This window comes from Urocitellus parryii, chromosome 6 (assembly GCF_045843805.1).
Source record: "Urocitellus parryii isolate mUroPar1 chromosome 6, mUroPar1.hap1, whole genome shotgun sequence".
In the NCBI taxonomy this organism is placed as follows: domain Eukaryota; kingdom Metazoa; phylum Chordata; class Mammalia; order Rodentia; family Sciuridae; genus Urocitellus; species Urocitellus parryii.
Window position 1 is genome coordinate 70,677,746 of NC_135536.1, and position 27,538 is coordinate 70,705,283.

General features: G+C 35.1%; 3 protein-coding genes across 4 annotated transcripts in view; 1 reads left to right on the top strand and 2 right to left on the bottom strand.

The window, feature by feature from the left end:
* Positions 1-5,225, bottom strand: part of Slc38a6 (solute carrier family 38 member 6) — a 56,458-nt gene extending 51,233 nt beyond the window's left edge. The window contains exons 1-3 of the mRNA XM_026385172.2: positions 5,107-5,225; positions 3,823-3,953; positions 312-385 (exon numbers count right to left, since the gene is read on the bottom strand). Of these exons, the coding sequence (XP_026240957.2) occupies positions 312-385; positions 3,823-3,953; positions 5,107-5,214 (313 nt within the window). The 5' untranslated portion in view covers positions 5,215-5,225. The remainder of the gene's footprint in view (positions 1-311; positions 386-3,822; positions 3,954-5,106) is intronic.
* Positions 5,226-5,394: 169 nt separating this feature from the next.
* On the top strand, positions 5,395-18,570 carry Trmt5 (tRNA methyltransferase 5). Of its 2 annotated transcripts, XM_026385171.2 has the most exons (6): positions 5,395-5,464; positions 6,555-7,210; positions 9,190-9,314; positions 10,597-11,248; positions 11,556-11,643; positions 17,703-18,570. In XM_026385171.2, exons 1-5 carry the CDS (start codon positions 5,460-5,462, stop codon positions 11,639-11,641), a joined length of 1,524 nt encoding a protein of 507 aa, XP_026240956.2. In that variant the 5' UTR covers positions 5,395-5,459; the 3' UTR covers positions 11,642-11,643; positions 17,703-18,570. The 2 variants fall into 2 exon arrangements, with proteins under 2 accessions (XP_026240956.2, XP_026240955.2); XM_026385170.2 differs by lacking the exon at positions 17,703-18,570 and having other exon boundaries at positions 11,556-14,260.
* Mnat1 (MNAT1 component of CDK activating kinase) overlaps positions 15,356-27,538 on the bottom strand; it is a 216,422-nt gene continuing 204,239 nt past the window's right edge. Inside the window, exon 8 of the mRNA XM_026385175.2 lies at positions 15,356-15,818. Within this exon, the coding sequence (XP_026240960.1) occupies positions 15,698-15,818 (121 nt within the window). The 3' untranslated portion in view covers positions 15,356-15,697. The remainder of the gene's footprint in view (positions 15,819-27,538) is intronic.

The following is a 27,538-nucleotide window of genomic DNA, read 5'->3' on the forward strand; positions in this document are numbered from 1 at the left end:
ATGCTAGTCTCCTTCTTCTGTCCTGTGCTTGGATATTTCCCCATAGGACTTGGCCTATATAGCCTGGCATTTGAAATTTTTCATTTCGACCACTCTACGTATTAATGGAAATTAGATTTTGTGTGTGTGTGAGTGCATGTGTACGCATGCTGCTGGAGACTGAACCCAGGGCCTGTATGCTGAACATACATTCTACTACTAACCTACACTCTTGGCTCTAGCAATTAAGATTTGAGATATCCAATCCTATATGTAAACAGAAACTCAGGGCACTGCTTCATCAAATGAACCAGCATGGTAATTTTACTCACCTGTCTGAATACACATACTAAGCAGGAGATGAACTGAGTAAGAACCCAGGAGAGCAACCATCAGCAGCAATAAACTAAAATATAAGGGAACACATAGTCAAATCTCACCAGAAGTGTCTCTTTCTTAATGGCATCTCATTACAAAAGCAAATTTCTTTACATTCATATGTTCACAGGAACTATCTCTGAGTTGTAGAAGTATAGTAGAAATTAAGAAGATAGTTTTCTACTCTTCTTTATTTACCAAGATTTATTTAAATGAAAACTACTGCTTTTAAAATTTAAAAAAATGAGAAACAAGGTTTATTAAAAAAAAGAAAACTTCCTTATTTTACATTCTTGTCTGCTGACTGCTGGTTCAGGTATTCAATGATTTTGATACTTCCCTTTTGTGACTAGTTTTGTCCTATTCTAAGCCTAACAAAAATTTTAGTTATGAAATCTCACTGTCTTTGCTCTTCCCTCTCACCCTCCTTCCCATTCCAATGATGTGGACTTCCTTACCATATCTTCATCTATAATATTGAGACCATATTTCCTAGCATCTATTAAAAACACATTCATTCTCCAAATCAAACCAAAACAATTCAGTTAACACACGTCTAATGATGCAATTTGAAAACTGTGCAAACAATGTAATTAGTGGAGTCCTCTCAACAGCATTACAAAAAGAAACAACTACTTATTCTCAGAAAGATACTAGCAGGATTAGCTTTTAGCTATAGAGCTATCCCCAGAGGTTATTCCAATAGTTAAAAAAATTCTATCTTTGTGGTTCACTTAATACTTGTTAATAACAGTTTAACATCATCCAAAGGGACAGATGATATGATTCAGTGAGCCCACATCTATGTTAGACCTTGATATATAAAATATAATTTCTCACAGCAAAACAAAAAATAAGTCCTATAATTATGACTTGCCTACAGTGTCACATATATTTTTGTTTTAAAATTATGAAAGTCTGTGAACACATCCCACAACAAAAGCAAGATGGGATATTTAAAAGTTGATTTTTTTATCAAAAATTTTGGAATAAAAAAAGAAAGATACCCAAATAAGTCTCTGTATTTTAAATTTTCCAGTAAAGTAAATCTATTTTTAACAGTAAAACAAAATAAACTTGAATTTCATGCATTCAATTTGCCATGGAGCTAGATGCTAAAGATAAGGTCTAGTTCTAAAGGATTTCAGGGTTTAGTGGGAAAGTAACAAATTGTTATAATAAATTATAATAACATTATGAATATACACAAAATATTGTGGAAAGCATAGAAAGGCCAGAAAGCCTTCTATTTTGGGCTAATTGGCCTATGAGCTAAGTCTTAAAAGATGCAAAGGAATAGGCATAGAATACCTGGCTTCAGAAAGTGAAATGAGACTACTTAACAATAGGAGAAAGAGAGGAGATGAAGAGAAATGAAAACAGTGTTTTATTTGCACTCAAAAAATTGCTATTTATAAGTAAGCTGCATAGCTGATGATATGGTTTGGACCTAAAATGTCCTTCAAAGGATCATGTATTGAAGGCTTAGTCCCAATGCAGCAATGTTGAGAAGTGGGGCTTTTGAGAAGTGATTGGATCATAAAGACTCCAACTTTATCAATGGATTAATCCAACTGATGGTCAAAATTGAATGGGATATTGAGACGTGGTGGAAACTGCAGGAGGAGGAGCCTATTAAAGTAAGTGGATTTTTGAGGAGCATGCCCTTGTGGACAGTATACCAGTGGCACTCCTCCCCCTGCTTCCTGACTGCCATGAAGTAAGCAGCTTCTCTCTACCATCTTTCCACCATGAGATACTGCCTCACCAAAAGCCCAGAAACAGCACAGCCAGTAGACCATGGACTGAAATCTCTTAAGTCACAAGCCAAAATAAAACTTTCCTTCTTTGTTTTCTCAGGTATTTTCACAGTGATGAAAAGCTGATTAACAGAGCTAACAAATTTTGGAGACCTAACACAAATGAGTAAACTGAATAAGCCACCTCCTAAGGTTATAACTTGAATAGATCAAGTTCTGTATTCAAAATTTGCCATGCTTTTGGATACAGACATGTACTGCATAACAACATTCTGGGTTGAAGAATTACATATAGAATGGTGGTCCCATAAAATTATAATGAATGTGAAATATTACTATCACCTTGTGATATCATAGCTGTCTTATCATATTGCATTTACAAGTTCACGGTTATGCTGGGGTAAACAAACCTCCTGCACTTCCAGTCATACAAAAGTGTAGCATATACTATTATGTATAATATATAATACTTGATAATGTAATAAATGACTGTGGTACTGGTTTATGCTTTTACCATGCTATAAATGTTATCTACAATGTATTCCTACTTACATGAATAAAACTTAACTATAAAAAACAGCCTCAGACATGTCTTTCAGGAGGTATTCCTGAAAAGGGCATTGTTACCATAGGAGACAACAGCTCCATGTGTGAAACTGCCCCTGGGACTTCTAGGAGGGACAACATATGGAGGTAGAAGATAATGATACTGATTATCCTGACCCTGTGTAGGCCTAGGCTAATTTGGGTGTTTGATGTCAGTTTTTAACTAAAAATTAAATAGGAGAACAAAAAAATTTTAGGGAAAAAAACTTAATAGAATGAGGATATAAAGAAAAAACATATTTTTTGCATAGCTATACAAGTGTTTGTGTTTTAAGCTAACTATTATCTTATTTGCCTATATTATTCAGTATTGTAACATGCTATCCAGGTTTATAGCATAGGAACAACAGGTGGAATACAGCCTAGGCTAAAAGAGCCAAAAAGTTTAAATTTTTTTAAAGTTTATAGAGTAAAAATGTTACTATAAGCTAAGGTTATTTATTATTGAAGAGAAAAAACTTTTTTTTATAAATATATTTCAACCTAAGTGTACAATGTTTATAAAGCATATAGCAGTATACAATAATGTTCTAGGCCTTCATATTCATCACCACTGACTCACCCAGAGCAATTTTTAGTCCTGTAAGTTCCATTCATGGTTTTTGCCCTATACAGGGGCATTATTATTATTATTATGCTGGGGATTGAATCCAGGGCCTTGTGCATGTGAGGGAAGCACTCTACCAACTGAGCTATATCCCCAGCCCCAGGTGCATTATTTTTATACTGTTTTTACGGTATCTTCTCTATATTTGTTTAGATACACATACTATTCTGTTATAATTGCCTATAGTATTCAGTATTGTAACATGCTATCCAGGTTTATAGCACAGGAACAACAGATGGAATACAGCCTAGGTGTGTAGTACCATCTACGTTTGTATTGTGTGATATTCACACAACAATGAAATTGCCTAAAAATTCCTCAAACACATCCCCCTCATTAAGCTACAGATTAGCAACTAGGGTAGCAAAAAAAAAAATCACTAAAAATCTCAGAAATAATTTTAACAGAAATTGTATAATTGTAGCTGCTGGAACCTAACTTTTTTCTTCTCAATGTACAATCAAAATGAAATTAAAAGAAAAAAAAACTCACCTAAATCCAAGGATACCTGTATTAGCCATAACATAAGCTAAGCCAAGGATGCCACTTCCCATGATGGCATTCATCAAATTAAAGACTGAGAAACCAAAGGAAACTCCTGGGGATACCTGTCTGTGAAGTTCCTGTAAGCACAGAAATTTAATAGTGGTAAATATCTGGAGAATGAAGTTCAAATTTTGCCCAGTAAATCACTGAGAGGTCATGAAGATCATCTCCCACAAACAAGAAGGCTTTGCAGGACATGCTAGTTGCTTAATCAGAACAGGTTTTCTTTTGTTTCCTTCTCACCTCCTAGAGATACAGCTTCAGGAATCTGGTTTCCTAGGAAAATCATCTCTCCCAGTACAGAGGCCAGGTAGGTTTCAGGAAGAGACATGACTAATCTTGTGACTACAAGATAGGAATGGGATGGGGACTGAGAGGAGGAACATGGACTCAGCTCATGTGATTCCTTAAGAAACCCTGAGTCAGCTTGTGGAAGTGCTGTCCACAACTGTTCTTCCTATTACTAAGGCTGCAAAATCAAATCTTTATTTTTACACTTAATGTATTTAGTTCTCCCAATTGGAACAATGGTTAGGAATACCTTGCAGTGGCAATATAATAAATAGAAACAATTCAAGATTCTTTGGCAAGTATATCCCTGAGAATACCATGTCCCCAAATAGCAGTTGGGAGCAAAACTCTCCAAGAATTTCAGTTAAAAAGCGGAGGTGCAGGCTGTGGACATAGCTCAGTGGTATAACACATGCCATAAGACCATGAGTCAATATATTTAGCACCCCAAAAATAACTAAATAAAAAAGGGAAATGTTATGTGTGCTTATTACCAGGCAACCTCCATTCCTTCACACTACAGATCTCCCTATTGAGATGTTCATAGCCCTCCAATAACTAAGTCAAGAAAAGAAACATCTTGCAAAGACCTCACAAAACTGGTGGAGGACTGGAAGGCGTCAAGGACACTAACAAACAGCGATGGTGGCTCAATCCTGTCGGGTGCCCAACCTCCTCCACTCAGTGCTGCATCTCTTCCACCTGAGCCGGTACAGAAAGAAAACTTAAACTTTTATCCCTAGAATGTGGGAGGTTGCGGCCACACTCGTAAGCCTGAGGATCTCATCTGAGTCTCGGCTGCTGCCTTTGGGACCCACTGGCAGGCTCCAACTTTATGCCTTTCCCCACGCCTCCCCAGTCTTTTCCAGTTCTTATTTGGCAGGCACTTAAGGGGTGCTGCAAGGCGTCAGCACCGGCGCAAGAGCGGAGCCCACTTACGTTGCTTAGCAACGGGCTCAACTCCTCGGCCGCCGCCACCTCTTCAGATGGCTGGGAAGAGACGAGCCAGCTCTGCTCAGCGTTGATGCTCCCCCAAAACGCCTCCATGCCACTCCTTGGTGGACTCCCGGGTCCATCCGGGTGCCTCAACTCGTGCTCTACGCTCCAGGCGTTATCACTCCAGAGGCGGAGTTACCGGCCCGACCCTTCCGGGTTCGGAAACCTCACTAGGGCAAGGAAGAAAGGAGCCACTCGTCGTGATTTGATGACGGTGCCCCTCCACGGCGAACAGTGATGACGCCATCGAAGGCCAGCCAAACCATCTGCGACCCATTTTCGAGCCGCACCAGAGCATGAGGTGAGAGGGGTCTGGTCTTCAAGCCAGCTGCCAGAGCGACCCTGGAATTGGGAAGGTGCAATTGGTGAGGTGGCAGCCGTGGGACCCTTGATAGTGCAGCCCTGGGGCGGCACGTCGCCTTGGCCGCTGGAGCGCGGAAGTGCTGCGAGGCCACCCTGCCGTCCGGTTTAGCTTAGTTTCGAGTACTGGGTAATAAGCAATCTGCTTAAAATGCTGTTTTATACCAACTTTTAGCCACATTTACAAATGGGACAACGGAACTCAAATTTACCAAACACACCTGGTTAAAAGTGCTAGACACAATTTGAATCCTGAGTGTGAGGTTTGACTTTGTCGCTTTACAGGATTCTGGTGCCAGGCCCTTTCCCCTTACAATTACTTGTTTGCTATTTTAGAAAACAAAGTGAATGACAGTGTTTAAAACATTCAGGAAAGCCCCTTGTCCTCAAAATACGTTAGACTCTGGTTTGAAGTTAGGACATGTGGCAGTAAAGCATGGAAGACAAACAACCTAACAATATACTGTATTAGGAACACAAGCACTAAGGTCAGTCTTACCTGGTTTTAGTCCTTGCTCGGCTACTTACCAGCAAAGGACTTTGAGTGAGTTAACTTACTTCTGAGCCTTTGCTTACGCGGATCTTTTACAAAATGAGGATGCAACCCTACACACCTCCCGATATTTATAATATAGCATCTGATACAATAAGCACCCACAAGTGTATCCAGTAGCACTATATTGCTATTGGTAATATAGTATATAATAACCATTTCATCTAAACATGACACTTTGAGTCAAATATCAGGCTTCCAATCCCAAATGCATTCTGTAGATTCAAAGGCTTATTGAGTATAGGGAGGCAGATAGATCACTAATGATGTAGCATAATGTGGGATGAAAGTCCACATTTTTTACTATTTATAAAAGTCATATTCTGGAAAAGATAGTATACTTCTCCCATAGATTGTTTTATTTATGAGAATTTAGGTTATTTGAAACTAATAGTTTTATCTCAAAAGTCATTGTGAATGTGTTCATTTGTAGCTTTGTGGTATTTTTAAAATGGATGCTTTCTTTCTTTTTTTAAAGAGTTGTATGGAGGCCATTTATATCCTCAAGAAGACTTCTGAAGGTGGAAAACTGTAATGCAACTGTATCAGAATTGCTGATCCCACTAGCATGGATAACAGTGACACAAAAGCTTAGGAAAGTGCCTGATATTTTCTTTTGGGGTCAAAGAAAAAGATTCTCAACCATGCCAGAAATAGAAGCAAATAAAAGAGACTCTGAGTTATTTTCACCACCTTCTGATGTTAGAGGAATGACGAAACTTGATAGAACAGCTTTTAAAAAGACAGTCACCATTCCAGTGCTTAAAGTGAGGAAAGAAATAGTCAGCAGATTGATGCGATCCCTTAAAAGGGTAGCACTGCAGCGCCCAGGCATAAAGCGGGTGATTGAAGATCCAGAAGATGAAGAAAGTAGACTAATTATGTTGGATCCCTATAAAATGTTTACTTGTGATTCCTTTGAGAAAGCAGAACTCAGTACTTTAAAGCAACTTAATGTCAATCCACAGATTTCTAAATATAGTTTGGAACTAACTTATGACAACTTTAAGTCAGAAGAAATCTTGAGAGCTGTGCTTCCTAAAGGTCAAGATGTGATTTCAGGGTTTAGCCGAGTTGGACATATTGCACACCTGAATCTTCGAGATCATCAGCTCCCTTTCAAGCATTTAATTGGTAGGTGAGTTGTAGTGATATTCATGTACTAGAAAACAAATGGCAAATTCTATTTTCATTTCTTAATTTTTTTGAAATGCCAGATTATAGAAGCAGAACAGTTTATCATTTTAATTTTAAGCCAGATCTCCAGCCACATATCTTCTTCTGAGGGCCATTTTGGAATACCCTTTCCCGAGTCAGCAGTCTCTACATGCTGGTCCAGGTTTTTATGTACACCAATACAGAAAAACTTTTTCTTTCTTGAAAAGAATTCTTCCTTTTGGTGCACAAGACTATTAGGCCCTTGGTACAATATTCAGTACTAAGTTTCATGAATTTGAGTATTGTATCGTCAAAAGTACAACATTGCTTACTTAATGTGTTCGTTGATTCAACTAATTAAACCTCTTCTATATGTTACTCACCATACTTTTTTTTTAGTGTTCCTAGCTTTTTAGAAATAATGTTTATGTGTGTCCTGTATCTGTAGCTCCAGGTTTAAACTTGAGACCTTGATTCTTTAGGATAAAAAACAGAAGACTAATCAAAATTATCCTTATCCTTATAGAAATATTGGATGTCCATGCATTCTTCAGATTACTTAAGAATAAGAGTAATTTTCAGAACTTCTGGGAATTACTTTCAGCTTTAAAAGGTGTAGTATACAGTGCTTTGCATGGGTAGAATTTTAGAACTGTGCTGTTAGGCATTTCCTTTGTTTTTAATTGATGAAAGCGATTGATAATGCCTAATGGTAACATAATAAATACTTAAGCAGATCCTTATAATTGTAACTGATATCAAGTGTAGGATTTCCTATAGTCATTGTCTACCCTAACTCAAACATTACCATCTCATTTCTACTTTTAACGTCTCATAAAGAGGCACTCAAAATTTAAAAAGAAAATATTTCCATACAGTAGTAATTTTAAACCTTTTATCATAGAACTTCAGAATTACTTTTTATTTTTAAAATTCATTCCTCATTTAAAATAAACTTGAATACTCAAAAATTGAGTTCAGTTACCTGAAACAGAATAGAATAAAAGTAACAATTTATTAGAGTTAGATATTATTCAGAATCAGGTATCTAACTATTGGGAAAATTAAGACAAATTCTGATTGTATTTCAGCATATTTCTGTTACTGAGTACTTTTTACTAACAAATTATCTTTCCTTATGCAATGAGGTACAGATAGATATATAGATTATGATAAACTTTTGAAGTGCTGACAAAAAACAGACTTCAGTTAAAAAGCATCAATATTCCATTTCTGATGTACTTTATAGCTTTTCTGCTGTGATATTACAATTGAAGTAAATAATGTTTTATTTAGATAACTCTAAAGAGTCTTATTGTTGTTGGAAACTTTGTTTTGCTGACGTAGATTTCCAAAGTGGAGGCACTGGTTTCAAACCCACAGTAAAACAAACATTTGGTTTGAGGCCAGTGGGGACAGGCAGATGTTTTTGCTGGTGTTTTCTGAGACCATTTGCTGCCAGTGTATTTGCATCTCTTCTTTCCATTCTTTACAATTCCTTATGGTCTACCTTTTTTGCTCACTTGATGTACATTTGAGAAGATTTAATAAAAACATGGAAAAATAAGCCAGGTGCGGGTGGCCTATGCCTTTAATCCCAGCTACTTGGGTGGTTGAGGTAGAAAAGATGGAAAGTATGAGACCATCCTGGACAATCTGGCAAGACTTTGTCTCAAAAAATAAAAAAAGGCTGGAGACATAGCCAAGTGAGCACTGCTGGGTTCAATCCTCAGAAATGAAAAAAAAAAAAAAAAGTACCCATATATTTTTTTGTATTAGAGACTGTCAGATATTAATTTTAGTAATCTGTTGAATTTTTAGAATTGTATGCAACATTACACACATTATAGTTTTAAATCTTTAAACCGAAGGAAAAGACAATTCATTTAATATTTCCACTAGTTTTTGTTCTGCAACCAGCAGGCAATTTTTATTATGAATTTTTCATCTTTTAGGCCAAGTTATGATTGACAAAAATCCAGGAATCACCTCAGCAGTAAATAAAATCAATAATATTGACAATACATACCGAAATTTCCAAATGGAAGTGCTATCTGGAGAAGAGAACATGCTGACCAAGGTACAAAATCTTTTGTTTTTTTTTCTAGTATGGTGTATATCAAGAATAATGTTTAGAATTGTAATAGATGAAAAAGATTTAAAGTATTTATAACATCAAATATTAATAAGTTGAAGATTGTGTACATTTATGTACTATTGATGGAATGATATTCACAGATAAAGCCTTTTCAAAGGAATTGGTTAAATCCAGTGGACTACTCCATCATTAAATATTTTTTATCTCTGTAATTGTTAAAATAAATTGCCCTTTGACAGGTTAACTGACAAAAAAAGCAAGTTGTAGGATAAAGACATATTTAAACCTTCCTGGTTACACCCAGAGATACTTTTAGTTGGCAGAGACTTGCAAAAACATTTCCAACTCTGGAACGTTTGATGAGGTTGGAAGGGCAACAAAAATACGTTCAAATTTGAAATTAAGGTCCAGGAAAGGCGGAGATAGAAGATATATTTTTACTGGATTTATATGTTAGGAACTTTCTAGTCTTTGATTTTTTTTCCTCAATAAAATAAGGGTATTAACACAATGGCTGAGTCATATTCCATGATTATAATTTTATTTTCTGTCTTCAAACGTGTCTGTGATAGACCCAAAAGAAACTACTTTTGTTCAAGACTCGGCACCACTGTATGTATTTAGTTTATCCATGAAAACTCAAATTTGGGAAAAGAAATAACAATATGGGAATGATTACTCTATAAACTGGCTCTCATTTATAGACATGAAATTTGCAAAGTTCAAATAACTGTCTAAAAATAGTAAAGTACCTCAAAACTTAATGACACAGCTACCATTGCCTCCCTTTTACTAACTGAAAACTATAAAAAAAGGAAAGCTTGTTTGCTATGCAGAATTGCTATCTACAGTTTAGTTTAGCTACTTATTCTAAAGATGTGTGTTGTGTTGTTTTAAATGATGTTTTTTCTCTCCATCTATGACATAACTATATCTAGTCTAGTTAAACTAGTCAGCCAGTTGGCCTTTCTGAAAATTTCCTCATGTGATCTGGAAATGACTCCATGGCCTTTTGGGATTGAGGTAGATGACTATTTGACATTGATGACTTTCCTCATGAAAAAGTCCAATTCAAGATATTAACTGGCCCCAAGAATAGCATAAACACCAGAATTCTAATTAAAGTGCCTTTAAATGCACTGTTACTTCTCTAATAGTAGTAAATTTAAATGTGTGTGTGTGCTCATGTGACTAGGCATACCTTTCCAATGGCTGGAATTTAGGACCAAGCAGATTGACTAAAAACATTATATGACTTTTTCAGGTTCGGGAAAACAACTACACCTATGAATTTGATTTTTCAAAAGTCTATTGGAATCCTCGTCTCTCCACAGAACACAGCCGTATCACAGAACTTCTAAAGCCTGGGGATGTCCTATTTGATGTTTTTGCTGGAGTTGGGCCCTTTGCTGTTCCAGCAGCAAAGAAAAACTGCACTGTATTTGCCAATGATCTTAATCCTGAATCCCATAAATGGCTGTTACACAATTGTAAATTAAATAAAGTAGACCAAAAGGTGAAAGTCTTCAACTTGGATGGTAAAGACTTTCTCCAAGGACCAGTCAGAGAAGAGTTAATGCAGCAGCTGGCACTGCCAAAAGAAAGAAAACACTCTGTCCACATTGTCATGAATTTGCCAGCAAAGGCTATAGAGTTTCTCTGTGCTTTCAAATCACTTTTAGATGGGCAGCCATGCAGCAGTGACCTCCTTCCCATAGTACACTGTTACAGCTTTTCTAAAGATGTTAATCCTGCTAAAGATGTTCAGCAACAAGCTGGAGCAGTGTTAGGCATTTCCTTGGAAGCATGCAGTTCAGTTCATTTAGTAAGAAATGTGGCCCCTAACAAGGAAATGCTCTGCATCACCTTTCAAATTCCTACTTCTGTACTCTACAAGAACCAGACCACAAATCTAGGTGAGAAATTTCTGGAGAATTTAATGAAACTATAATACTTGTAGCTTTCTTTGGGATACACTATTAAATTTGGAAATTGCTTCTAGTTCATTATTTTGGTTCACACCCCTTGCCATTCAATTTTGACTTGTTTCTCCAAATGTTCAGTTAAACAGAATTCTATTTCATTCAAGTAATAAATCCACAGGAATGTTATTTCATATCTAAATTGGCCATATTACAATTCTTAAAAAATGCCTGTATTTTTTAATAGTACTTTCAACTGTTAAGTATCTTATCTAAAATATGTTTTCTGCTTTTATTACAGAGTATGGCGAAGATCCACCTCTTAAACGGCAAAAGACAGATAATGTCTTTTCAGAAGGAAACACACAAATTGCTTCAAACACTTAATTGTAAATGTTTTTCCCATCTGCCCACTAGACTTATATGTAATGAAATACAACTTATGTGATTTCATAAAATTGTAGCATTCCTTTACTATTTAACCCTTATACTTTGCCCTGCTATTTTATAAACTGTCACCAAATTAAAATTTAACTAAATGTACTAACTATATTTTTATCTAAATTATACTATGTAATTATTTTATAATCTAAATTACATCTGTTTATCCGTTGAATACACTTAAATATTGTCTGTCTTAGGAAGTCGTTTTTGAAGATAGAGTAATTGCTATCTACCTAGGAAGGTACTAATAACACATTTTAGTCATATTTAGTGAAAGAGTATAGTTATTTTACGTAAGTACTTCTCTAGTATTGGTTATCACTATAAAAAGTCATTAAAATATGATATTACTTAGAGCAGGGACACACAAACCACATTCTTCAGGCTGAATCTGGCCCACCACCTGTTTGTAGTATTGGTTCACCACCTTTCTGGCCTTCAACCTGAGATTCAAATGGTTGCATTTTGTGACATGTGAAAAACATGAAATTTGAGTTTCAGTGTACATAAAGTTTTTTTTTAATATTTACTTTTTTTAGTTGTAGTTTAACATAATACCTTTATTTATTTTTTATTTTTATGTGGTGCTGAGGATCGAACCCAGGGCCTTGCATGTGCTAGGCGAGCACTCTACCACTGAGCCACAACCCTAGCCCGTACATAAAGTTTTACTGGAACATCCCCTACTCATGTTTTCATACTGTCTATAGCTACTTTCTTAATACAGCAGCAAAGTGAACAGTTGCACCACAGTCTTACCGTGACACATCTTCATACTGTTGCTTACCATTCTACAAATCATAGTGACATGGATGTAGTAACTCAACATTTATGCCATATATACAGCCCAGCCACAAACTTTTTTATTATTGGTACATACTTATATCAGGACAAGAAAAGTGGACTTGGAATATTGTGCTTTGAAAGCACAGTGGAGTGTGAATTATTTCAACACTGAATTAGATGACAAAAATCTATAGCTAACTGAAAACAATATAATATGCATTACTACCACCAGACAAAGCACTTGTCACAGTTTGATCTTTCCCAGAATGTTCTGTAGTTGAAACACATAGCATGTATCCCTTTCAGGAGTGAATTAGAACCCTTCTTTCTTGCCTAAATGCACTGAAATTCAAAACTGTTTTGAAACTCAACCCAAGAACTGTATGCTGATGTTAGGCTGGAAAGTACATGTATAAATGATGTTCATATCAACCCTTAATTAGACAGAATATATTATAATTATAAAGAAAACTATTTAAATGCTTCATTTAGTATTTTAACTCTTACCCTTTTCACTTAGAGTGGGTAAATAAATGTATTATTATTTCATTATTTAAATCTAGGCTCACCTTAAACTTTTAGATGTGATCTCAAGTAAATTCTAGAAAATAACAGCTAGAAAACTCATTGGGTACAATTTTAAAAATTTTGATAACTTTTTAACAGATTCTTGAATTTTCTAGAAACCACTAGAAAATAACAGCTAGAAAACTCATTGGGTACAATTTTTAAAGTTTTGATAACTTTTTAACAGATTCTTGCCACTTTAATTGGATTTTTCTTACCACCTGTGGACCACCAAAAGATAGCTTCTAAGAAAAGCTTTTAGAAGAAATATTTATGTATTCCATTCTTTTAATATCTGCTTTAAAAAGAAGGTAGTTGTTAGCAAAATAATTTCAATATAATGACTTTCTCAGAACTTCTCAGGATATCAACAAGATCATTTAGTTCATGTCATTTATGTCCCATAGAAGGTCAAGATATTTGTTCTTTAAACCTTCCTAGAAGTTTTATGAAGTCTGACTACCTACACTTCTGGTTTTAGCAGAGCTGTTATTTATATACTTGACAGTTTAACAATTATCTCTAGAGTATGGACTCTGGAGCCTGACCACTTGGGTTCAAATCCCAGCTCTGCTATTTTTATGTTGTATTGATTCCTGGCAAGTTACTTAACTTGCATTTCCTCATCTGTTAAAATAGGGAAAATATTAGCACTGTTGTAAGGATTAGGTAATACATAAAGCAGGGAGAAAAGTGCCTGGCAAATATGTAATACAGTACTTTGTTGATCATTTCTGCTGTAGTATTACAAAATGTTAAAAGGCTGGGGATTAAAGAGTTGAAAGATTTATAAAGTTTTTGTGTTTGAGAGGAAATCATTGGAAGGGAAGGAGATAAGCCCATCAGTTTAGAATATTTCTGTTGTCATTAGGTTATCTTTTCACCATTCCATTTCATTTAATAGGTCAGTTAACTTCTAAGGCAGGCTCAAAGTCAGTCTTTAAAGCCTTTGAAATGTTTTTATTAGCCTTTGCAATGTTTTATTTGAATGATCTCTTTTTTTTTGTGCCAGTAGGGATTTAACACAGGGGTGTTCTATCACTGAGTTACACTCCCAGCCCTTTCTAATTTTTATTTTGAGACAGGGTCTCGCTAAATTGCCAAGGCTACCCTAGAACCTGTGATTCTTTTGCCTCAAGACTCCAGAGTTGCTGGAATTAGGTGCAGACCACTATGCCTGGCTCATTCTCTTTAAATAGATTTTTTTTTTTTTTTGCAGTTGAGTGCAGCAAAGCCTAAACTGTGAGTTCAATGTTCTCACTATTCTTTAAACAGATTTATAGGTTGTAATATCAAAAATAAATCTTCCATTGGTCATACCTAATAGATAAAAGGAATAGGACAGGCACCCTGGTAGGGTATAGCTAGAATTGGACTTAGATTAAAAACAAACCAACCTGTTCTAATTCTGGCTTTCTATTAATTTGTGCATATGATCTTGGCCTAGTCAATTTATTTAATGCCTTGGTTTTCTCATTTTATCAAAGACAGAAGTGTAATTAAGATAAAAATGTACTCCTGAAATCAATCCCTATATAAGGCAGTGTTGTGACACACAAATCTTCCACTGTAATATAACAAGTCTTGTTTTCCATAACTTTTGACCCATATAATTGACTTCTATTGTGATAGTGATATGGCAGGAGATCATTTAATTTCTTTGATGCTATGTTCATATACAGTGGCCTATGTAAGAGATTTATACGAGGTATCTGAGATACTGCAAATGTCCATCCTATTCACAATCAAACTCTAAGAAAAACCTGGGTATAATAAAAGCCTTTGAAGTTATCAATGGAAAACTACATCAGAGCCTAAATTTACACATAGGTAAATTTCATTTTAAATGTATGTTTTCTAGTCTCTAACATTTCGACATAAAATGAGCTCACATTGGAGGTGAAAGGTGCCATTTAAGTATTAAGTTTTAGTAACTTCTTTGAATCTGTCATTAAAGCAGGTTAATGTTAATGCTGTGCTCTGGTTTACCGTGCATATGCCTCACAGCTGGGAACCATAACACCTTGATCAAGGTTTCCCTCACTTTTCACTGCTGAAAACAGGCCCTGAATTCTTAATATTAAGGGAGTAACATTATCACAGGTCAGGTTTTACTTGCCACAACCTGCTGGTAGAATGGAATATATCCACTTGTCTGGACTGGTATTAAGAAGACATTAGAAAAAAAGAAATTTTATGAGAAGAAATAATAGACTTGGATATTAACACTGAATGTTGTAATCAAAATGGCATTTTAAAATGTGTTCAAGTAAAACACTGCAATAAAAGAAAAACCACAAAATGTACTATAAAGTCTAGCTTTATTTTTAAAAAGATTTTACAAGTCTGTCAACCTTAAACATACATAGGTGAATTATTTATTCCTCTCATCAGATGAGAAGCAATGCCTCAATCCTGTCAGAAAAAAAATACATAAGTAAAAAATAAATCTTTTCACAGATAAGTATTTCCTATATTTCTCAGCTTCGTTCTGAAATTTTCTCTTTATAAATACTTTAACACAGCTGCTAGTGATAGTCCTGTTATGCAGCTGCATATGGCTATAATTTTACAAAGTCAGCTTTACTTTTTCTAGCCCCCTGGTTAGACTCCATGGTCCAAATCTTACAAATGGAGAAATAAAGGTTAACTGGGGTGCCAGAAAAGCCCACTGAATGCATCCTGTAGCGCTCTGTGACAAGCAAGAGAAGAAGTATAGCCTCCAGCAAGGTCCTGTGGAGAAGCAGCTCTGACGTGGCTTAAATACCTAGGGGAGGAAGAAAACAAAATATAACACCGATATAAAAAGCACACACAAATTGGTAACATTTTACAAAGCAAGAGCAAAACTGATTTCAATTTTAAAGAAGAATTCTGAGACAGAAATGTTCAGGCTTTTTATAAGTGGATCATTACCTTTCAAAAGGAAACACGGTACACATGGAGTGTCTACTACTTAATTACAGAGCAAAGCAAATTACAGTAATATTTAAAAGTAATTCTGAAGGTTTCAGATAATACTTGCTATTAATATGTTCACTGCTTCACAACTTATTTGTTGGCTTTTGTTTGGACACCTAACAAATGCTCTCTTTCTGGCATACTCAATAAATACACAGTAACAGAACACTACCATAGTACTAATATTTTTGCATAAATGCTTTAACGCAAACTCCTAAATATGTTAAAAAAAATGGGGTAGAGGAGAGAGAACACACTGGTTCCTTCAAAATCACATATTTCAAAAGTATATTTTCTTCTTTGTAGGAAGGAAAACCTTAGAAAAATCACATGTTCAAGAAATTTTTTTTTTAACTCTTACACTGAGTCTGAGATCAAAATAATGTCTCAAATAATAAGTACAGAAGAGTCTTTTGGCCTCAAAAAATAGACACAATTTTTCTTCAACTACAAGCAGTCTTTTCAGCAATTAAAACTTTTTTACCTTGATGAAAATAGATAAAACAGGCCTAAAAAAAAAGGACAATCCTAGTTGGAGGTACAACTATTTAACATGACTATGAACACTACTGGAAAACAAATATTTATAGCATTGCTTTAATGTCTGGTTAGGAAACCACATTGTTTCTTCAGGTCTCAGGAAGTAAAGCAGCTTCACCCATTTTAGAATTATGGGTGTAGCAAATGAATAAATCAGGTACCAGAACATTTTAATACTTTGGAACATTTTCTACTCGTTCATTCAAACTTCCTGTGTGTCAAGATCTTAATGCATGAGCAACTTATATTTCTAACATAATAAGTTGGTATTTTATTTGTATCCATATTTAATAAGCTTGTGTGAGTGAAAAGTATATGGCAACATAAGAGACCAAATAGAAAAAGTGGACAAAACAAGATGCAGGTTAAGCTTCTGAAATTGGCTAGAATTTATTCATAATGCCATAAATTAATGTTTTAATTCTTTGCTATTCTGCCAAGGGTGAAACAAGAAAGGGGAAGGGAGAAAGGAATATTTATTGAGCAATGATTTAAAACTATTTTGGTACTATATTTATAGCAGGACAAAATATCTGCACATTCATCTCCAAAATTTATATACTTATTTTTAAAAAATCACTATATGCTTTTATATGTAACCTTTATACACATATTACTGTAGTAAATTATTTTAATTATTTTGAAAAAATGTGCTTTTCATATTAAAATATTATAAAATATGTATAAATAGAAAATTCAAAGGGTGAGACAAAAAATTTAGATAAAAGTTTTGATATTTCCCCACATCCCATCCTACATACTCTCCTAGGATGCATCACACTTTGAATAATACCATTACTAAGCAGTTACTGTCAAATATTAGACAGAGCCTTAGATCATGTTAGACTTAAATAGGGATTTGCCAAATCTACCATATGGTTATATAAAAGTTATCTGCTTATTACCTTCTAGAATATAATAAAATGTCAACTGTTAAGATTTCTTATGCATAAGAAATGAGATATTAAGTCATCCCAAAAAACTTTAAAAAAAAATCAACCTGGCTTCAAAAGGAACTTAATAACCACCATACAAATAAGAAGTGAGTAATATTTTTACAGGCAAATTGGAAATGAAATGTTCCATTCCTGACACAAGTTTCTAGTTAATTTTTAACTACACACCAGATGATGTTGCTTTCTTTCCTCAGATCCTCAAAAGGAAAGCACAGTCTTAGTTCCAATGGCTGTTCACTCATTGCAGAAGCCACACACCAGAAAATGTTTGTCAACTCTAAGAAGACAACTATTACAAAATGAGGATTGGTTTTCATAGCTGTGATTCAAACCACTGTACAGCTAACTGTTTTGATTAATCACATTTTGTACAGCTTGCTTCTGGGAAAGTTGAGTCATACCATCTCTGGCTTGGCAATTCCATCATAAACTTGTAGTGTGCATACAACTTTTTATATGTTATCCTGAGAAACCTGAAACAGCTGCACCGCTGGCAGGAAAACACAGGACCACCAGTAAAATATCCAAAACAGTTGCATCTTTTAATTTATGACTGTGCACTGTTTCCATAGAGTATATAAAACAGTTCAGCTTTTATAGGTAAAATGTAATAAACAGTCATACTCATAGAGGCCATAAATGTATTTTAATAGTTTATCTAAAATGATTAGTGTTTAAAAATAGTATGTCTTGAACAGTCATAATATAGAGCAATGAGCAAATATTTTAAAATTTGAGTTATTAAAGCTAAGTTGTATGATTCTAACTGCCAAAATCGAGTCAATTAAAATTTCTTTGCATAGCTCTGAAGAAAACACACTCCCCCTCTAGCAATCACTCACATTAAACTTGTCTGTGAGTATGAGTCTTTAAGAGTCCTGCCTATTTATATTGTTGTTTCAGATTTCTAGGGCTGCACAAAACTGTTACTGCTAAGTACTTCTAAATATTTTCACCATGGTAACCTATATTAAATTCCAATTAAAAAATAAAACAATTCATTCTTATTCAGTTGTGGGCTTTTATTTTCTAGGTACCTTATTTCATGTTCTTAAGCCCTTTAATTATTGTGGTATGCCCAAGTATTTTTAAAGATTTGTTACACTGAAACCACACAATGAGAATTTAGTATTTTTCTGACTTTTTTTTTTAACCCTAATCCTCACCTCTGTTGTTTTAATTCTTCCATGACCATTAAAAATAAACCACTGAATAGGATTCCTGGGGTTTCTGGCAGAGGTGAGTATCATTTCATGTAAACCATTATATAAGAGAATGAGGAAGAAGTCTTAGTCAAATTTATTTCCAAAATTTAAGCTCAGTTGGGTTTTGGAGGCTGGTGGTAATTGGTCTATGTAGCCAATCCCAGAACACTATTTCTGTTTTTTCATGGGTTTATTTTAAATATGTGTAAATCTTATAAGCAAAAAACAGGAAAGAAAAAGTGGTTTGCTTAATTTTGATACCTGTACCTTATTTTTACTGAAAGCAGACTAAACTCAGGTTTTTAATAAAAATTCATATCTTTATTTCTTAATAATTTTTCTTTTTTAAAAAAGGGATGTTTTCAAAAAAGCATGCACGTCTAATGTAATTCTTGGACAAAGGGCATCTTATGTTATAATTATGCTCTAAAAGTTTCCTTCCTTTGCTATTATTATCCATCGAAATTTGTTCAAATAGATTTTGGAGAAGCAGGGAAGAAAAAGGAGCAATGGGTCCTGAAAGTAAAGTAAGAAAGAACTAAGCATTAGAATCATACACTTGAAGGTTTATTCCTAAACTTTGATTGTCTACACTGCCTTTGTTGTTGTTGTTGTTATATATAGCAGCTTTTACTCCCAAAGAAGGTGGTATAATTTACACTTGGCTTCAGACAGACTTCATTTTCTCAGTCCCTTAACATAAGAAAGTGTCTCTGAGATTACTCTTTTATCCTTTCTTTTAAAGCCCTACATTGACCATCTGGCCCAAGTCTTGTCTCAGCTCATTTTAGTGCTATTCAACAATGCTTTGAGTTCTTAGCTAGGGCAGAGGGCAGGGGTTGTCATTCAATAATACCAAGAGGCAACATTCTTCCCCTCCAGCCATAACCTGTTCTCGATAACTCTTGAAACATACTGGTTCTAGAGAATCTAGAATTCTCTAAGCAAGTTGAAATCAAAACTTGAAGTTCACATTAGTTCTCTCAACTTCAAATTATCAGGCCATATAAAGAGTTCAAAACTTAGATTGGTTCAAACTAAGAAATGCAGTGAACTCTAGAGATTAAGACTCTTTACAAGATGACTCATGTTCTCCTTCCTTCTCTCCTTTCTATCATGCGTTAAACACCAATTCCAAACATATCTGTGTCCCAACCCACAAAATTCAAAGATAGCTGTCCATTAAGAGAGATCACCTAGCTGCTGTCAGCTGTCAAGACCAAGAATTCTTGTAAGAAGTTCAGCCAAATTTATAAAATATTTACATTAACAACTTGAAGTATACTTCAGTGAAATTTAAAAACTACAGTGCCTATAAACCTAGTGACTTGGGAGGCTGAGGTAGCAAGTCCCTGTTCAAAATAAAATATAAAAAGGGCTGGTTATGTGGCTCAGTGGTTAAACGTCCCTGCATTCAAGGCAGGGGAGATTGGGGAGGGGCCAACAAAACAATAGGATACTCATAATTATCACTAAAAATCAGAAACATTTCTAAAAACTAAGGTTAGTGCTTACATGTCCTATCTGAAACACAATATCAGAATAATAGATAAAACTGTCTACAGAGGGAGATGGATAATCATATATTCTAAGATAAATGGGGAAAGGCATTATAATTCAGACATATTTCCCATAATTCTGAGGGTGGTCTGGTTAAAGCACATGGTTTCATGAACTCCACTTTTAAAATGTAACAAATTTTCACAGACAGGCATCATGTTATTCTTTGTTTTTTTAATCAGGTGATTTCAAATTTATACTAAAGGATGTTAGTACAAACAATCATGCCAGAGATTTAGACCATGCAAACACCAAAGCTCAGATTTAGAAATTAAAAAAGTCATATGGTATTCTGAAGAAATGTATAACCGAAGAAAACTGCAATTTATTGCTATCAAATTTATGCACACTAGGTGTTTTAGGAGTTACCACTGAAGTTAAGGTTAATTACATAATACAGGATACTTCCTTGATTTAAGTGTGAACTACAGTACATATAGAGGATATAGGTACTTGAATGTAACGTACACTATGAACCCTATTGTCGGTAGTGTTGAATATCTCAAGTGATAGATGTCTAAGAATAGATTCTGACTATATAATACAAACACAGGAATCAGGTGTTATGAAATAAACTTAACAGCAGCTAATAGACCATATGATTTTTGACAGATCTTATATACATTTTTCAAAATAAAAAATGTTTATCTCAACAACAGAGTATTTATTATATGTTTGGCTAATTTCAGTACAGTACTTATTCATAGGGGTTGTGTTCCAAGAACCCCAATGGATGCCTGCAACTGCAGATAATACTGAATCTTATATATACTACATTTCTTCCTATACATGCATACCTATGATATAAAGTTAAATTTATAAATTGAACAAAGTAAGAGATTAGCAGTGCCTAGTAATAGATGAATTACAGCAGTATTCAAAAGTTATGAAAATATGGTCTCTCTTGCTCTCAAAATACAATTTTTGTGTTTGAGAGCACAGGAATTCTTCTGAGTACCATGCCTGATTTGCAGTTTTGTTACCAGAATTAATCTATACTTCCATGTCTCATGCCGTGGTGCCTTCTTTGCACTTTATGAATTGAGTTTCTACTGGGCATTTTCCTTCAGAAGAACCCTGTTTCATCACAATTGTAGATTTGCTGTTCAACTTTTCCAACTCTGTCAGAAATTTGGTAGTAGCTTTTTTAAATCATTAGATAGAGCCTTTCTCATAATTTTACATTTTTAAAATTCAAATATTTTCCTGAATCTGTGTAGCCATCTCACGTTTGCAGTAAATGACTTGAAACTTGTTTCAGAGGACGCCTTGCTGAAGTCTCCACATAAACTCAATGCTTTTCTGCTGCAAAACATTGACATTACTCGAATCCCTTTTTCTATTTATATTTTCCACCTGTAAATCTAATGCCTTTTGAGGTATAACAACAAAACTAGCACAAATTTCTTTTATCTTTTTTACAATTTCATGGATACAAAGATTCATTCTTACTGTAGACCTCAGCAACCTCGGCCTACAATTGTTTTTCTTAAGTCAAGACTATCTCCTTTTCCCTTAAAGAAGCACATTTCTCTTTAGCATATCCAAATAGCCAGCATCACTACTTTTGTATTTGGGGGCCATTATTAAGTAAAATAGGGTTAAACACAGGCACTGCAATATCATATCAGTTAATCTGATATCTGAGGTGAGTACTAAGTGACTAGTGGGTGGGTAGCATGTACAGTGTGGATACACTGAACATAGGAATGATTCACAATGGGTGAGAGATAGTGAGGGATTTTATCATGCTACTCAAAACAGCATGCAATTGAAAACTAAAGACTTTATTTCTAGAATTTAACACTAAATATTTTTAGACTATAGCTGATAACAACTGAAATTGTGAAAGCAAAACTATGGGTAAGGGGGGACTACTATAATATTCTTATATGCTTAGATGAAATTACATAGATAATGGTATAAATAATGTTTTTTACTAATTTTAAAACATTGTGACATTCATTTTTATAAATGTATTCAGGATAATAACAGAATGCAAAGTTTCACAAGAAACTAAAAATAGGAAATAATATAAAAGCCTAGATTTTGTGTATTCCAATGAGAAATAAGTGCCACTTCCATGGAAATACAACAGATATCATAAAAATTAAATTTCCTATTGTAACATTCTTACTAGTGCCTGATTCTGGTTTGTTCAATGCAATTTTGCTAACATGTAATTCCATGTTAGTAACATGTATGTGCTAGAGTTTTCATCAAAGTCTTATAAAGGCAGGATAAGTAATTTATCCAGGGGAGACAAAATGCCAAAATTCAGATGTGTAGCTCATTCATTCTTAAAACAAAAACAAACAACTAAGTGCCTATTATATGCCAGGCATTGAAGCAACCCTGATAATAAAATAGAGCAAAGATTCCATATTCTCATGAACCTTATAATCCAAGAGAAAAAAAGATGTTAAATAATGAATATTATGAGTGAAAAAGTCACAGATATATGAATGTGGATAAACAGGGAAGCCAACATAATATGATCGGAAAAGGTCTACTTAAGGAAATGACAGTTAAGCTTAGACCCAAAGGATGAAAAACAATTAATTACAAAGGGAAGGAGAGGCTTAGCAGTAATTCAGGCAGAGGTAAGACTATATATGAAGCGGCAAGGAGCCACAGTATGTATTGAATATGGGGGTGGAGTGGGGATCCAGCCCCCCAAAAGGAGGTTAGAGATGCAGGCGGAAGATATACCAAAGTCATCTCCACAGGCCACGTTAAGAACTGTAAATTCTATTCAAAGGCCAATGAGAAGCCAAGTCATTATAAACTTAGTAATTTGAATTATCCTTACTGCACAATGAATTAGAGAAAAACAGATGGAAAAGAGAAAATGGATTAGAGAAATTATAGAAAGACTCCTTAGGAGAATGTCTCTCTAGTCCAGGCTTGAGCCAATGGTGGCTTAGATTTGGGTGGTGGAAGTGGAAATAAAGAAAAGTACTGGTACAAGCAATATTTAGGGGTCAATGGAGTGTGTGGATATGGGAGGGAAAAAATAAGCAAATAGTATAAAGGTCAACTTCCAGGTATCTAGTCACATAGAAGAGGGAAGATGTTCTTACAAAGAAAACAAAAAATAGCAGTATTCTAGAAAACAAAATAAAAAACAACCCTGAGAATAATCACACAAAAAGGTAGGAAGAACAGTTTTATTTTGCTTACATTATCCCCTTCCCAAGGCAAGTACTGTTCAACCCGGAGAGGGATCTCTTTAGCTTGTGATGTCCCTTTGCATGGAAATGGAGAACAGCTCCCCCAGCCATAGATGGTACTGCCTGAATGAGCTGCATCAGTTATACCACAGCAAGATCAAAGAGACTGGTATGGCCAGAAGCAAAGAAAAAAGATGGAGGCTATAAATATCAGCTATGCACAGGAACTACCACAGTCCTCAGTGGCCTGTCTTGCATAGAATTCCAGTAAACTGTCTCTGACAAGGACTTTGACAGCCCTTTTGGCTACTGTGCACCTCCCTCCCCACCCTGTATGACCACTAACGACCCCACAGTTTTTGCCATGGTGGACTCCGGGGCTTGCTACACAGAGAAACCTAGCAAGTTCTCACTACAAAGGAAACCAACAATAAGTATAGCTGCAGTGACCCCCTTTGGCTTCTGTGGTTATTTGCTCCAGATTCCTGAACTATCACCTCTCTGACCTTCTTCCACATAGCCACATTAGCCCAGGGATGCAGTACAAACACTATTTGTAAATGCTTGCAAAAGCAATGATACCCACCTGCCACATGTATATTGGTCACAAGCCATCCGTGGGCTGTGTGTGGATTGTGTTACACACAGTAGCCTCTTTTTTTTTTTTTTTTTTTAAATAAGAGTGTCCTGTGACGGTGCACTCTTTTTTTTTTTTTAATATTTATTTTTTAGTTCTCGGTGGACACAACATCTTTTGTTGGTATGTGGTGCTGAGGATCGAACCCGGGCCGCACGCATGCCAGGCGAGCGCGCTACCGCTTGAGCCACATCCCCAGCCCACACAGTAGCCTCTTGAGGGCACAGGCCTGGCACTGCAAACTTCCTGTCAAGGGATTGATCACATGATGCAGGTGTGCCTCCCCCTCTAGCTCTGCTTAAGATATCACACAGCACCTAAGATGGGTGTGACTTGCCAAAATGTTAATCAGTCTGCTGACCAGGAGACAACACAAAGTGAGACTCCACCCTTGAAACCTTATCACCTTCTGATGCCCCCATAAAAAATAAAGGAATTCTGGGCTCACATTCTCTTTTCCAGTGTTCTTTCCAGTGTGGAAGCTGACCCTTAAGGTCGCAGAGCCATCCCGCTCTCAATCTGAAAAACATGCCTGTGTTGTGTGATTTTTTTCACCACTTTCTTAGTTTAATGTTGCAGGTAGCTCTTTTAAACCTAGTTTGTCTCGTCTGTGCAGGTCGTGGGTGAGATATACCCACAGCTAGCTCCTGAAGGTAGTTTACACTCCTGTCACTGGCCCTGACCATTGTGTTTATGCCTGTGGCTTGCCACCTGAATGTCTAAAAGATCTACTGGGTACCAGCAAGAGAGCTAAAATTCACAGCACAAAAATTTCAGAAAAAGAAAAGAGAGAGAGAAAAAAAGAGTCCAGAAAAAAAATTTCAAAGAAATAATAGCTGTAAACTTTCTAACTCTGAGGAGAAAGATGAGGACTCAGGTATATGAAGCTCAAAAATCTAGAGTCAGATTCAACCCAAGAATATTATATTCCAACTGTCAAAAAGCTAAGACAAGGGCTGGGGATATAGCTCAGTTGGTAGAGTGCTTGCCTCAAATGCACAAGGCCTTGGGTTCAAATCCCAGCACCACCCACACACGCACACACCACCACCACCACCACCACCACAACAACAACACATATATACACACACACACACAAAGCAAAGACAAAGGGAGCATTTTGAAAGCAGAAAGAGAAAAGCAGATCTCTGTAAGATAATTAGCAAATTTCTCAGACTCCTTGCAATAATAAGAGAATAGGATAATATACAGAAAGAGCTAAAAGGGGGAAAAAAAAGTAAACCAGGAATATTTTACAAAGCAAAGGTGCCCTTCAGAAATGAGGAAAAGATAAAGATTTTCTTATATAAACAAAAGCTGATGGCATTCATTACCACTAGACCTACCTTATAAGAAATGCTAAAGGGTGGCTGAAATGAAAGGTGATTAATTGGTAAAATGAAAACATATGAAAGTATAATACTCATTGGCAAAGTCAAATATATAGCCAAATTCAAAGTAGTCTAATCAGTGGTGGTGTGTAAATTGCCTACAATTTTACTATAAAGGTTAAAATACATAAACATTTTTTAAAGACAAATGTGTTTTTTTAATACTTTATTTTGTTCTTATTTATTTTTATGTGGGGCTGAGGATCAAACCTAGTGCCTCACATGTGCGAGGCAAGTACTCTACCTCTGAGCCACAACCCCAGCCCCACAAGCATTTTAAAAAGAAGAGGGACTACAATAATTTATTAATGGATCCACAATGTAAAAGGATATACACTGTGTCATGAAAACATAAAATATAAGGGTAAGTGCAATTGATAAAGAAAAAAAGTTGTTATCAATTGCAAATACACTGGTATAAATATGTTTTACATCAGCCTTTCACGGTAACAAATAAGAAAAAATTCATAGTAGATACATGACAGATGAAAAAGGAATGGAACCATACCACTATACATATATATAAAATCAAATCACAGAAGACAGCAGGAGAATAAGAATGGAACAAAAAGCCTACAAAACAATCAGAAAATAATTAGCAAAATGGCAATGGTTAATTCTTACTTATTAGTCATTATTTGAAATGTAATTACTTTTTTTACACTTTCAGATTAAATGGCCCAGCATTATAATAGAATATTATACCACAAATCACTAGTCCAGGAAAAGGTCAAAATACAAAATTTAAGTTAGTTTCTACTGAATGTGTATCACTTTCTCATCATCCTAAAGTAAAACAGTCATTATATTGAATGACTATTAAGCTGGGGAAGGTCTATCTACACTGTTAAAAAGTACCCAGTACACAAAAATGATCTACTGATTCAATGCAATTCCTATCAAAACTCTACTGACATTTGTCATAGCAACAGAAAAGAAAAATGCTAAAATCCATAGGGAACCACAAATAAATACTCAAATCAATCTTGGGGCAAACCGAAACAAAACTGGAAGTGAACATCATGCAATCTCAATATGTTACTATAAAGCTATAATAATCAAAACAGCATAATACAGACCAAAAATATGACATAGAGACCAATAGAATAAAATAGAAAGCCCATAAATAAACCCAAGCATATACAGTTAACTGATTTTCAATAAAAGTGGCAAGAAAATACAATGGGGGAAAAGTTTTTAAAACAAATTGTGATGAGAGAATTAGCCACATAGAATGGAATGCAATTAGACCATTATTTTACATACATACAAAAATAAACTCAAAATGTTTGTTGAAGACTTAAATATAAGACCTAAAATTGTAAAACTAGTAAAAGAAAACATAGGAAGAAGGCTTACTGTGTCATGAAAACCATAAAATATAGGGGTAAGTGCAATTGATAAAGAAAAAAGTTGTTATCAATTGCAAAAACACTGTTCTGAGCAATAACATTTAGATATAACCCTCAAAGTACTGATAACAAAGCAAAAACAGACAAATAGGACTTCCTCAAAAGAAAAAAAAATTTCCACATAGCAAATAAAGTAAACAACAGAGTGAGGACACAACTATTGGATAAGAGAAAATATCTGCAAACTATAAATCTGATAAGGAGTCAATATCCAAATCATATAAGGAACTCAAAACTCAATAGTAAGAAAAATCCCTAACTGAGAAATAGGCAAAAGACCTGAATAGATACTTCTCAAAAGAAGACATACAACTGGCTTACAGGTATATTAAAAACTCTTAACTTCACTAATTACCAGGAAGATACAAATTAAAATCACAATGAGATATTGACTCATATCTATTAAAATGGCTACTATCAAAAAGATAATAAATGGCTACTATCAAAAACACAAAAGTCACTAGCAATGTAGAGAACTAGCACAAAAGTTGCTAGCAATGTAGCAACAAGGAATGCTGACACATTGTTAGTGGAAAAAAAATTATTGCAGCCATTATGAAAGAGAGGATGGAGATTTCTCAAACAGTTAAAAATATAACTACCATGATACAGCAGTCCAACTTCTGGGAATACATACAAATAAATAAGTATG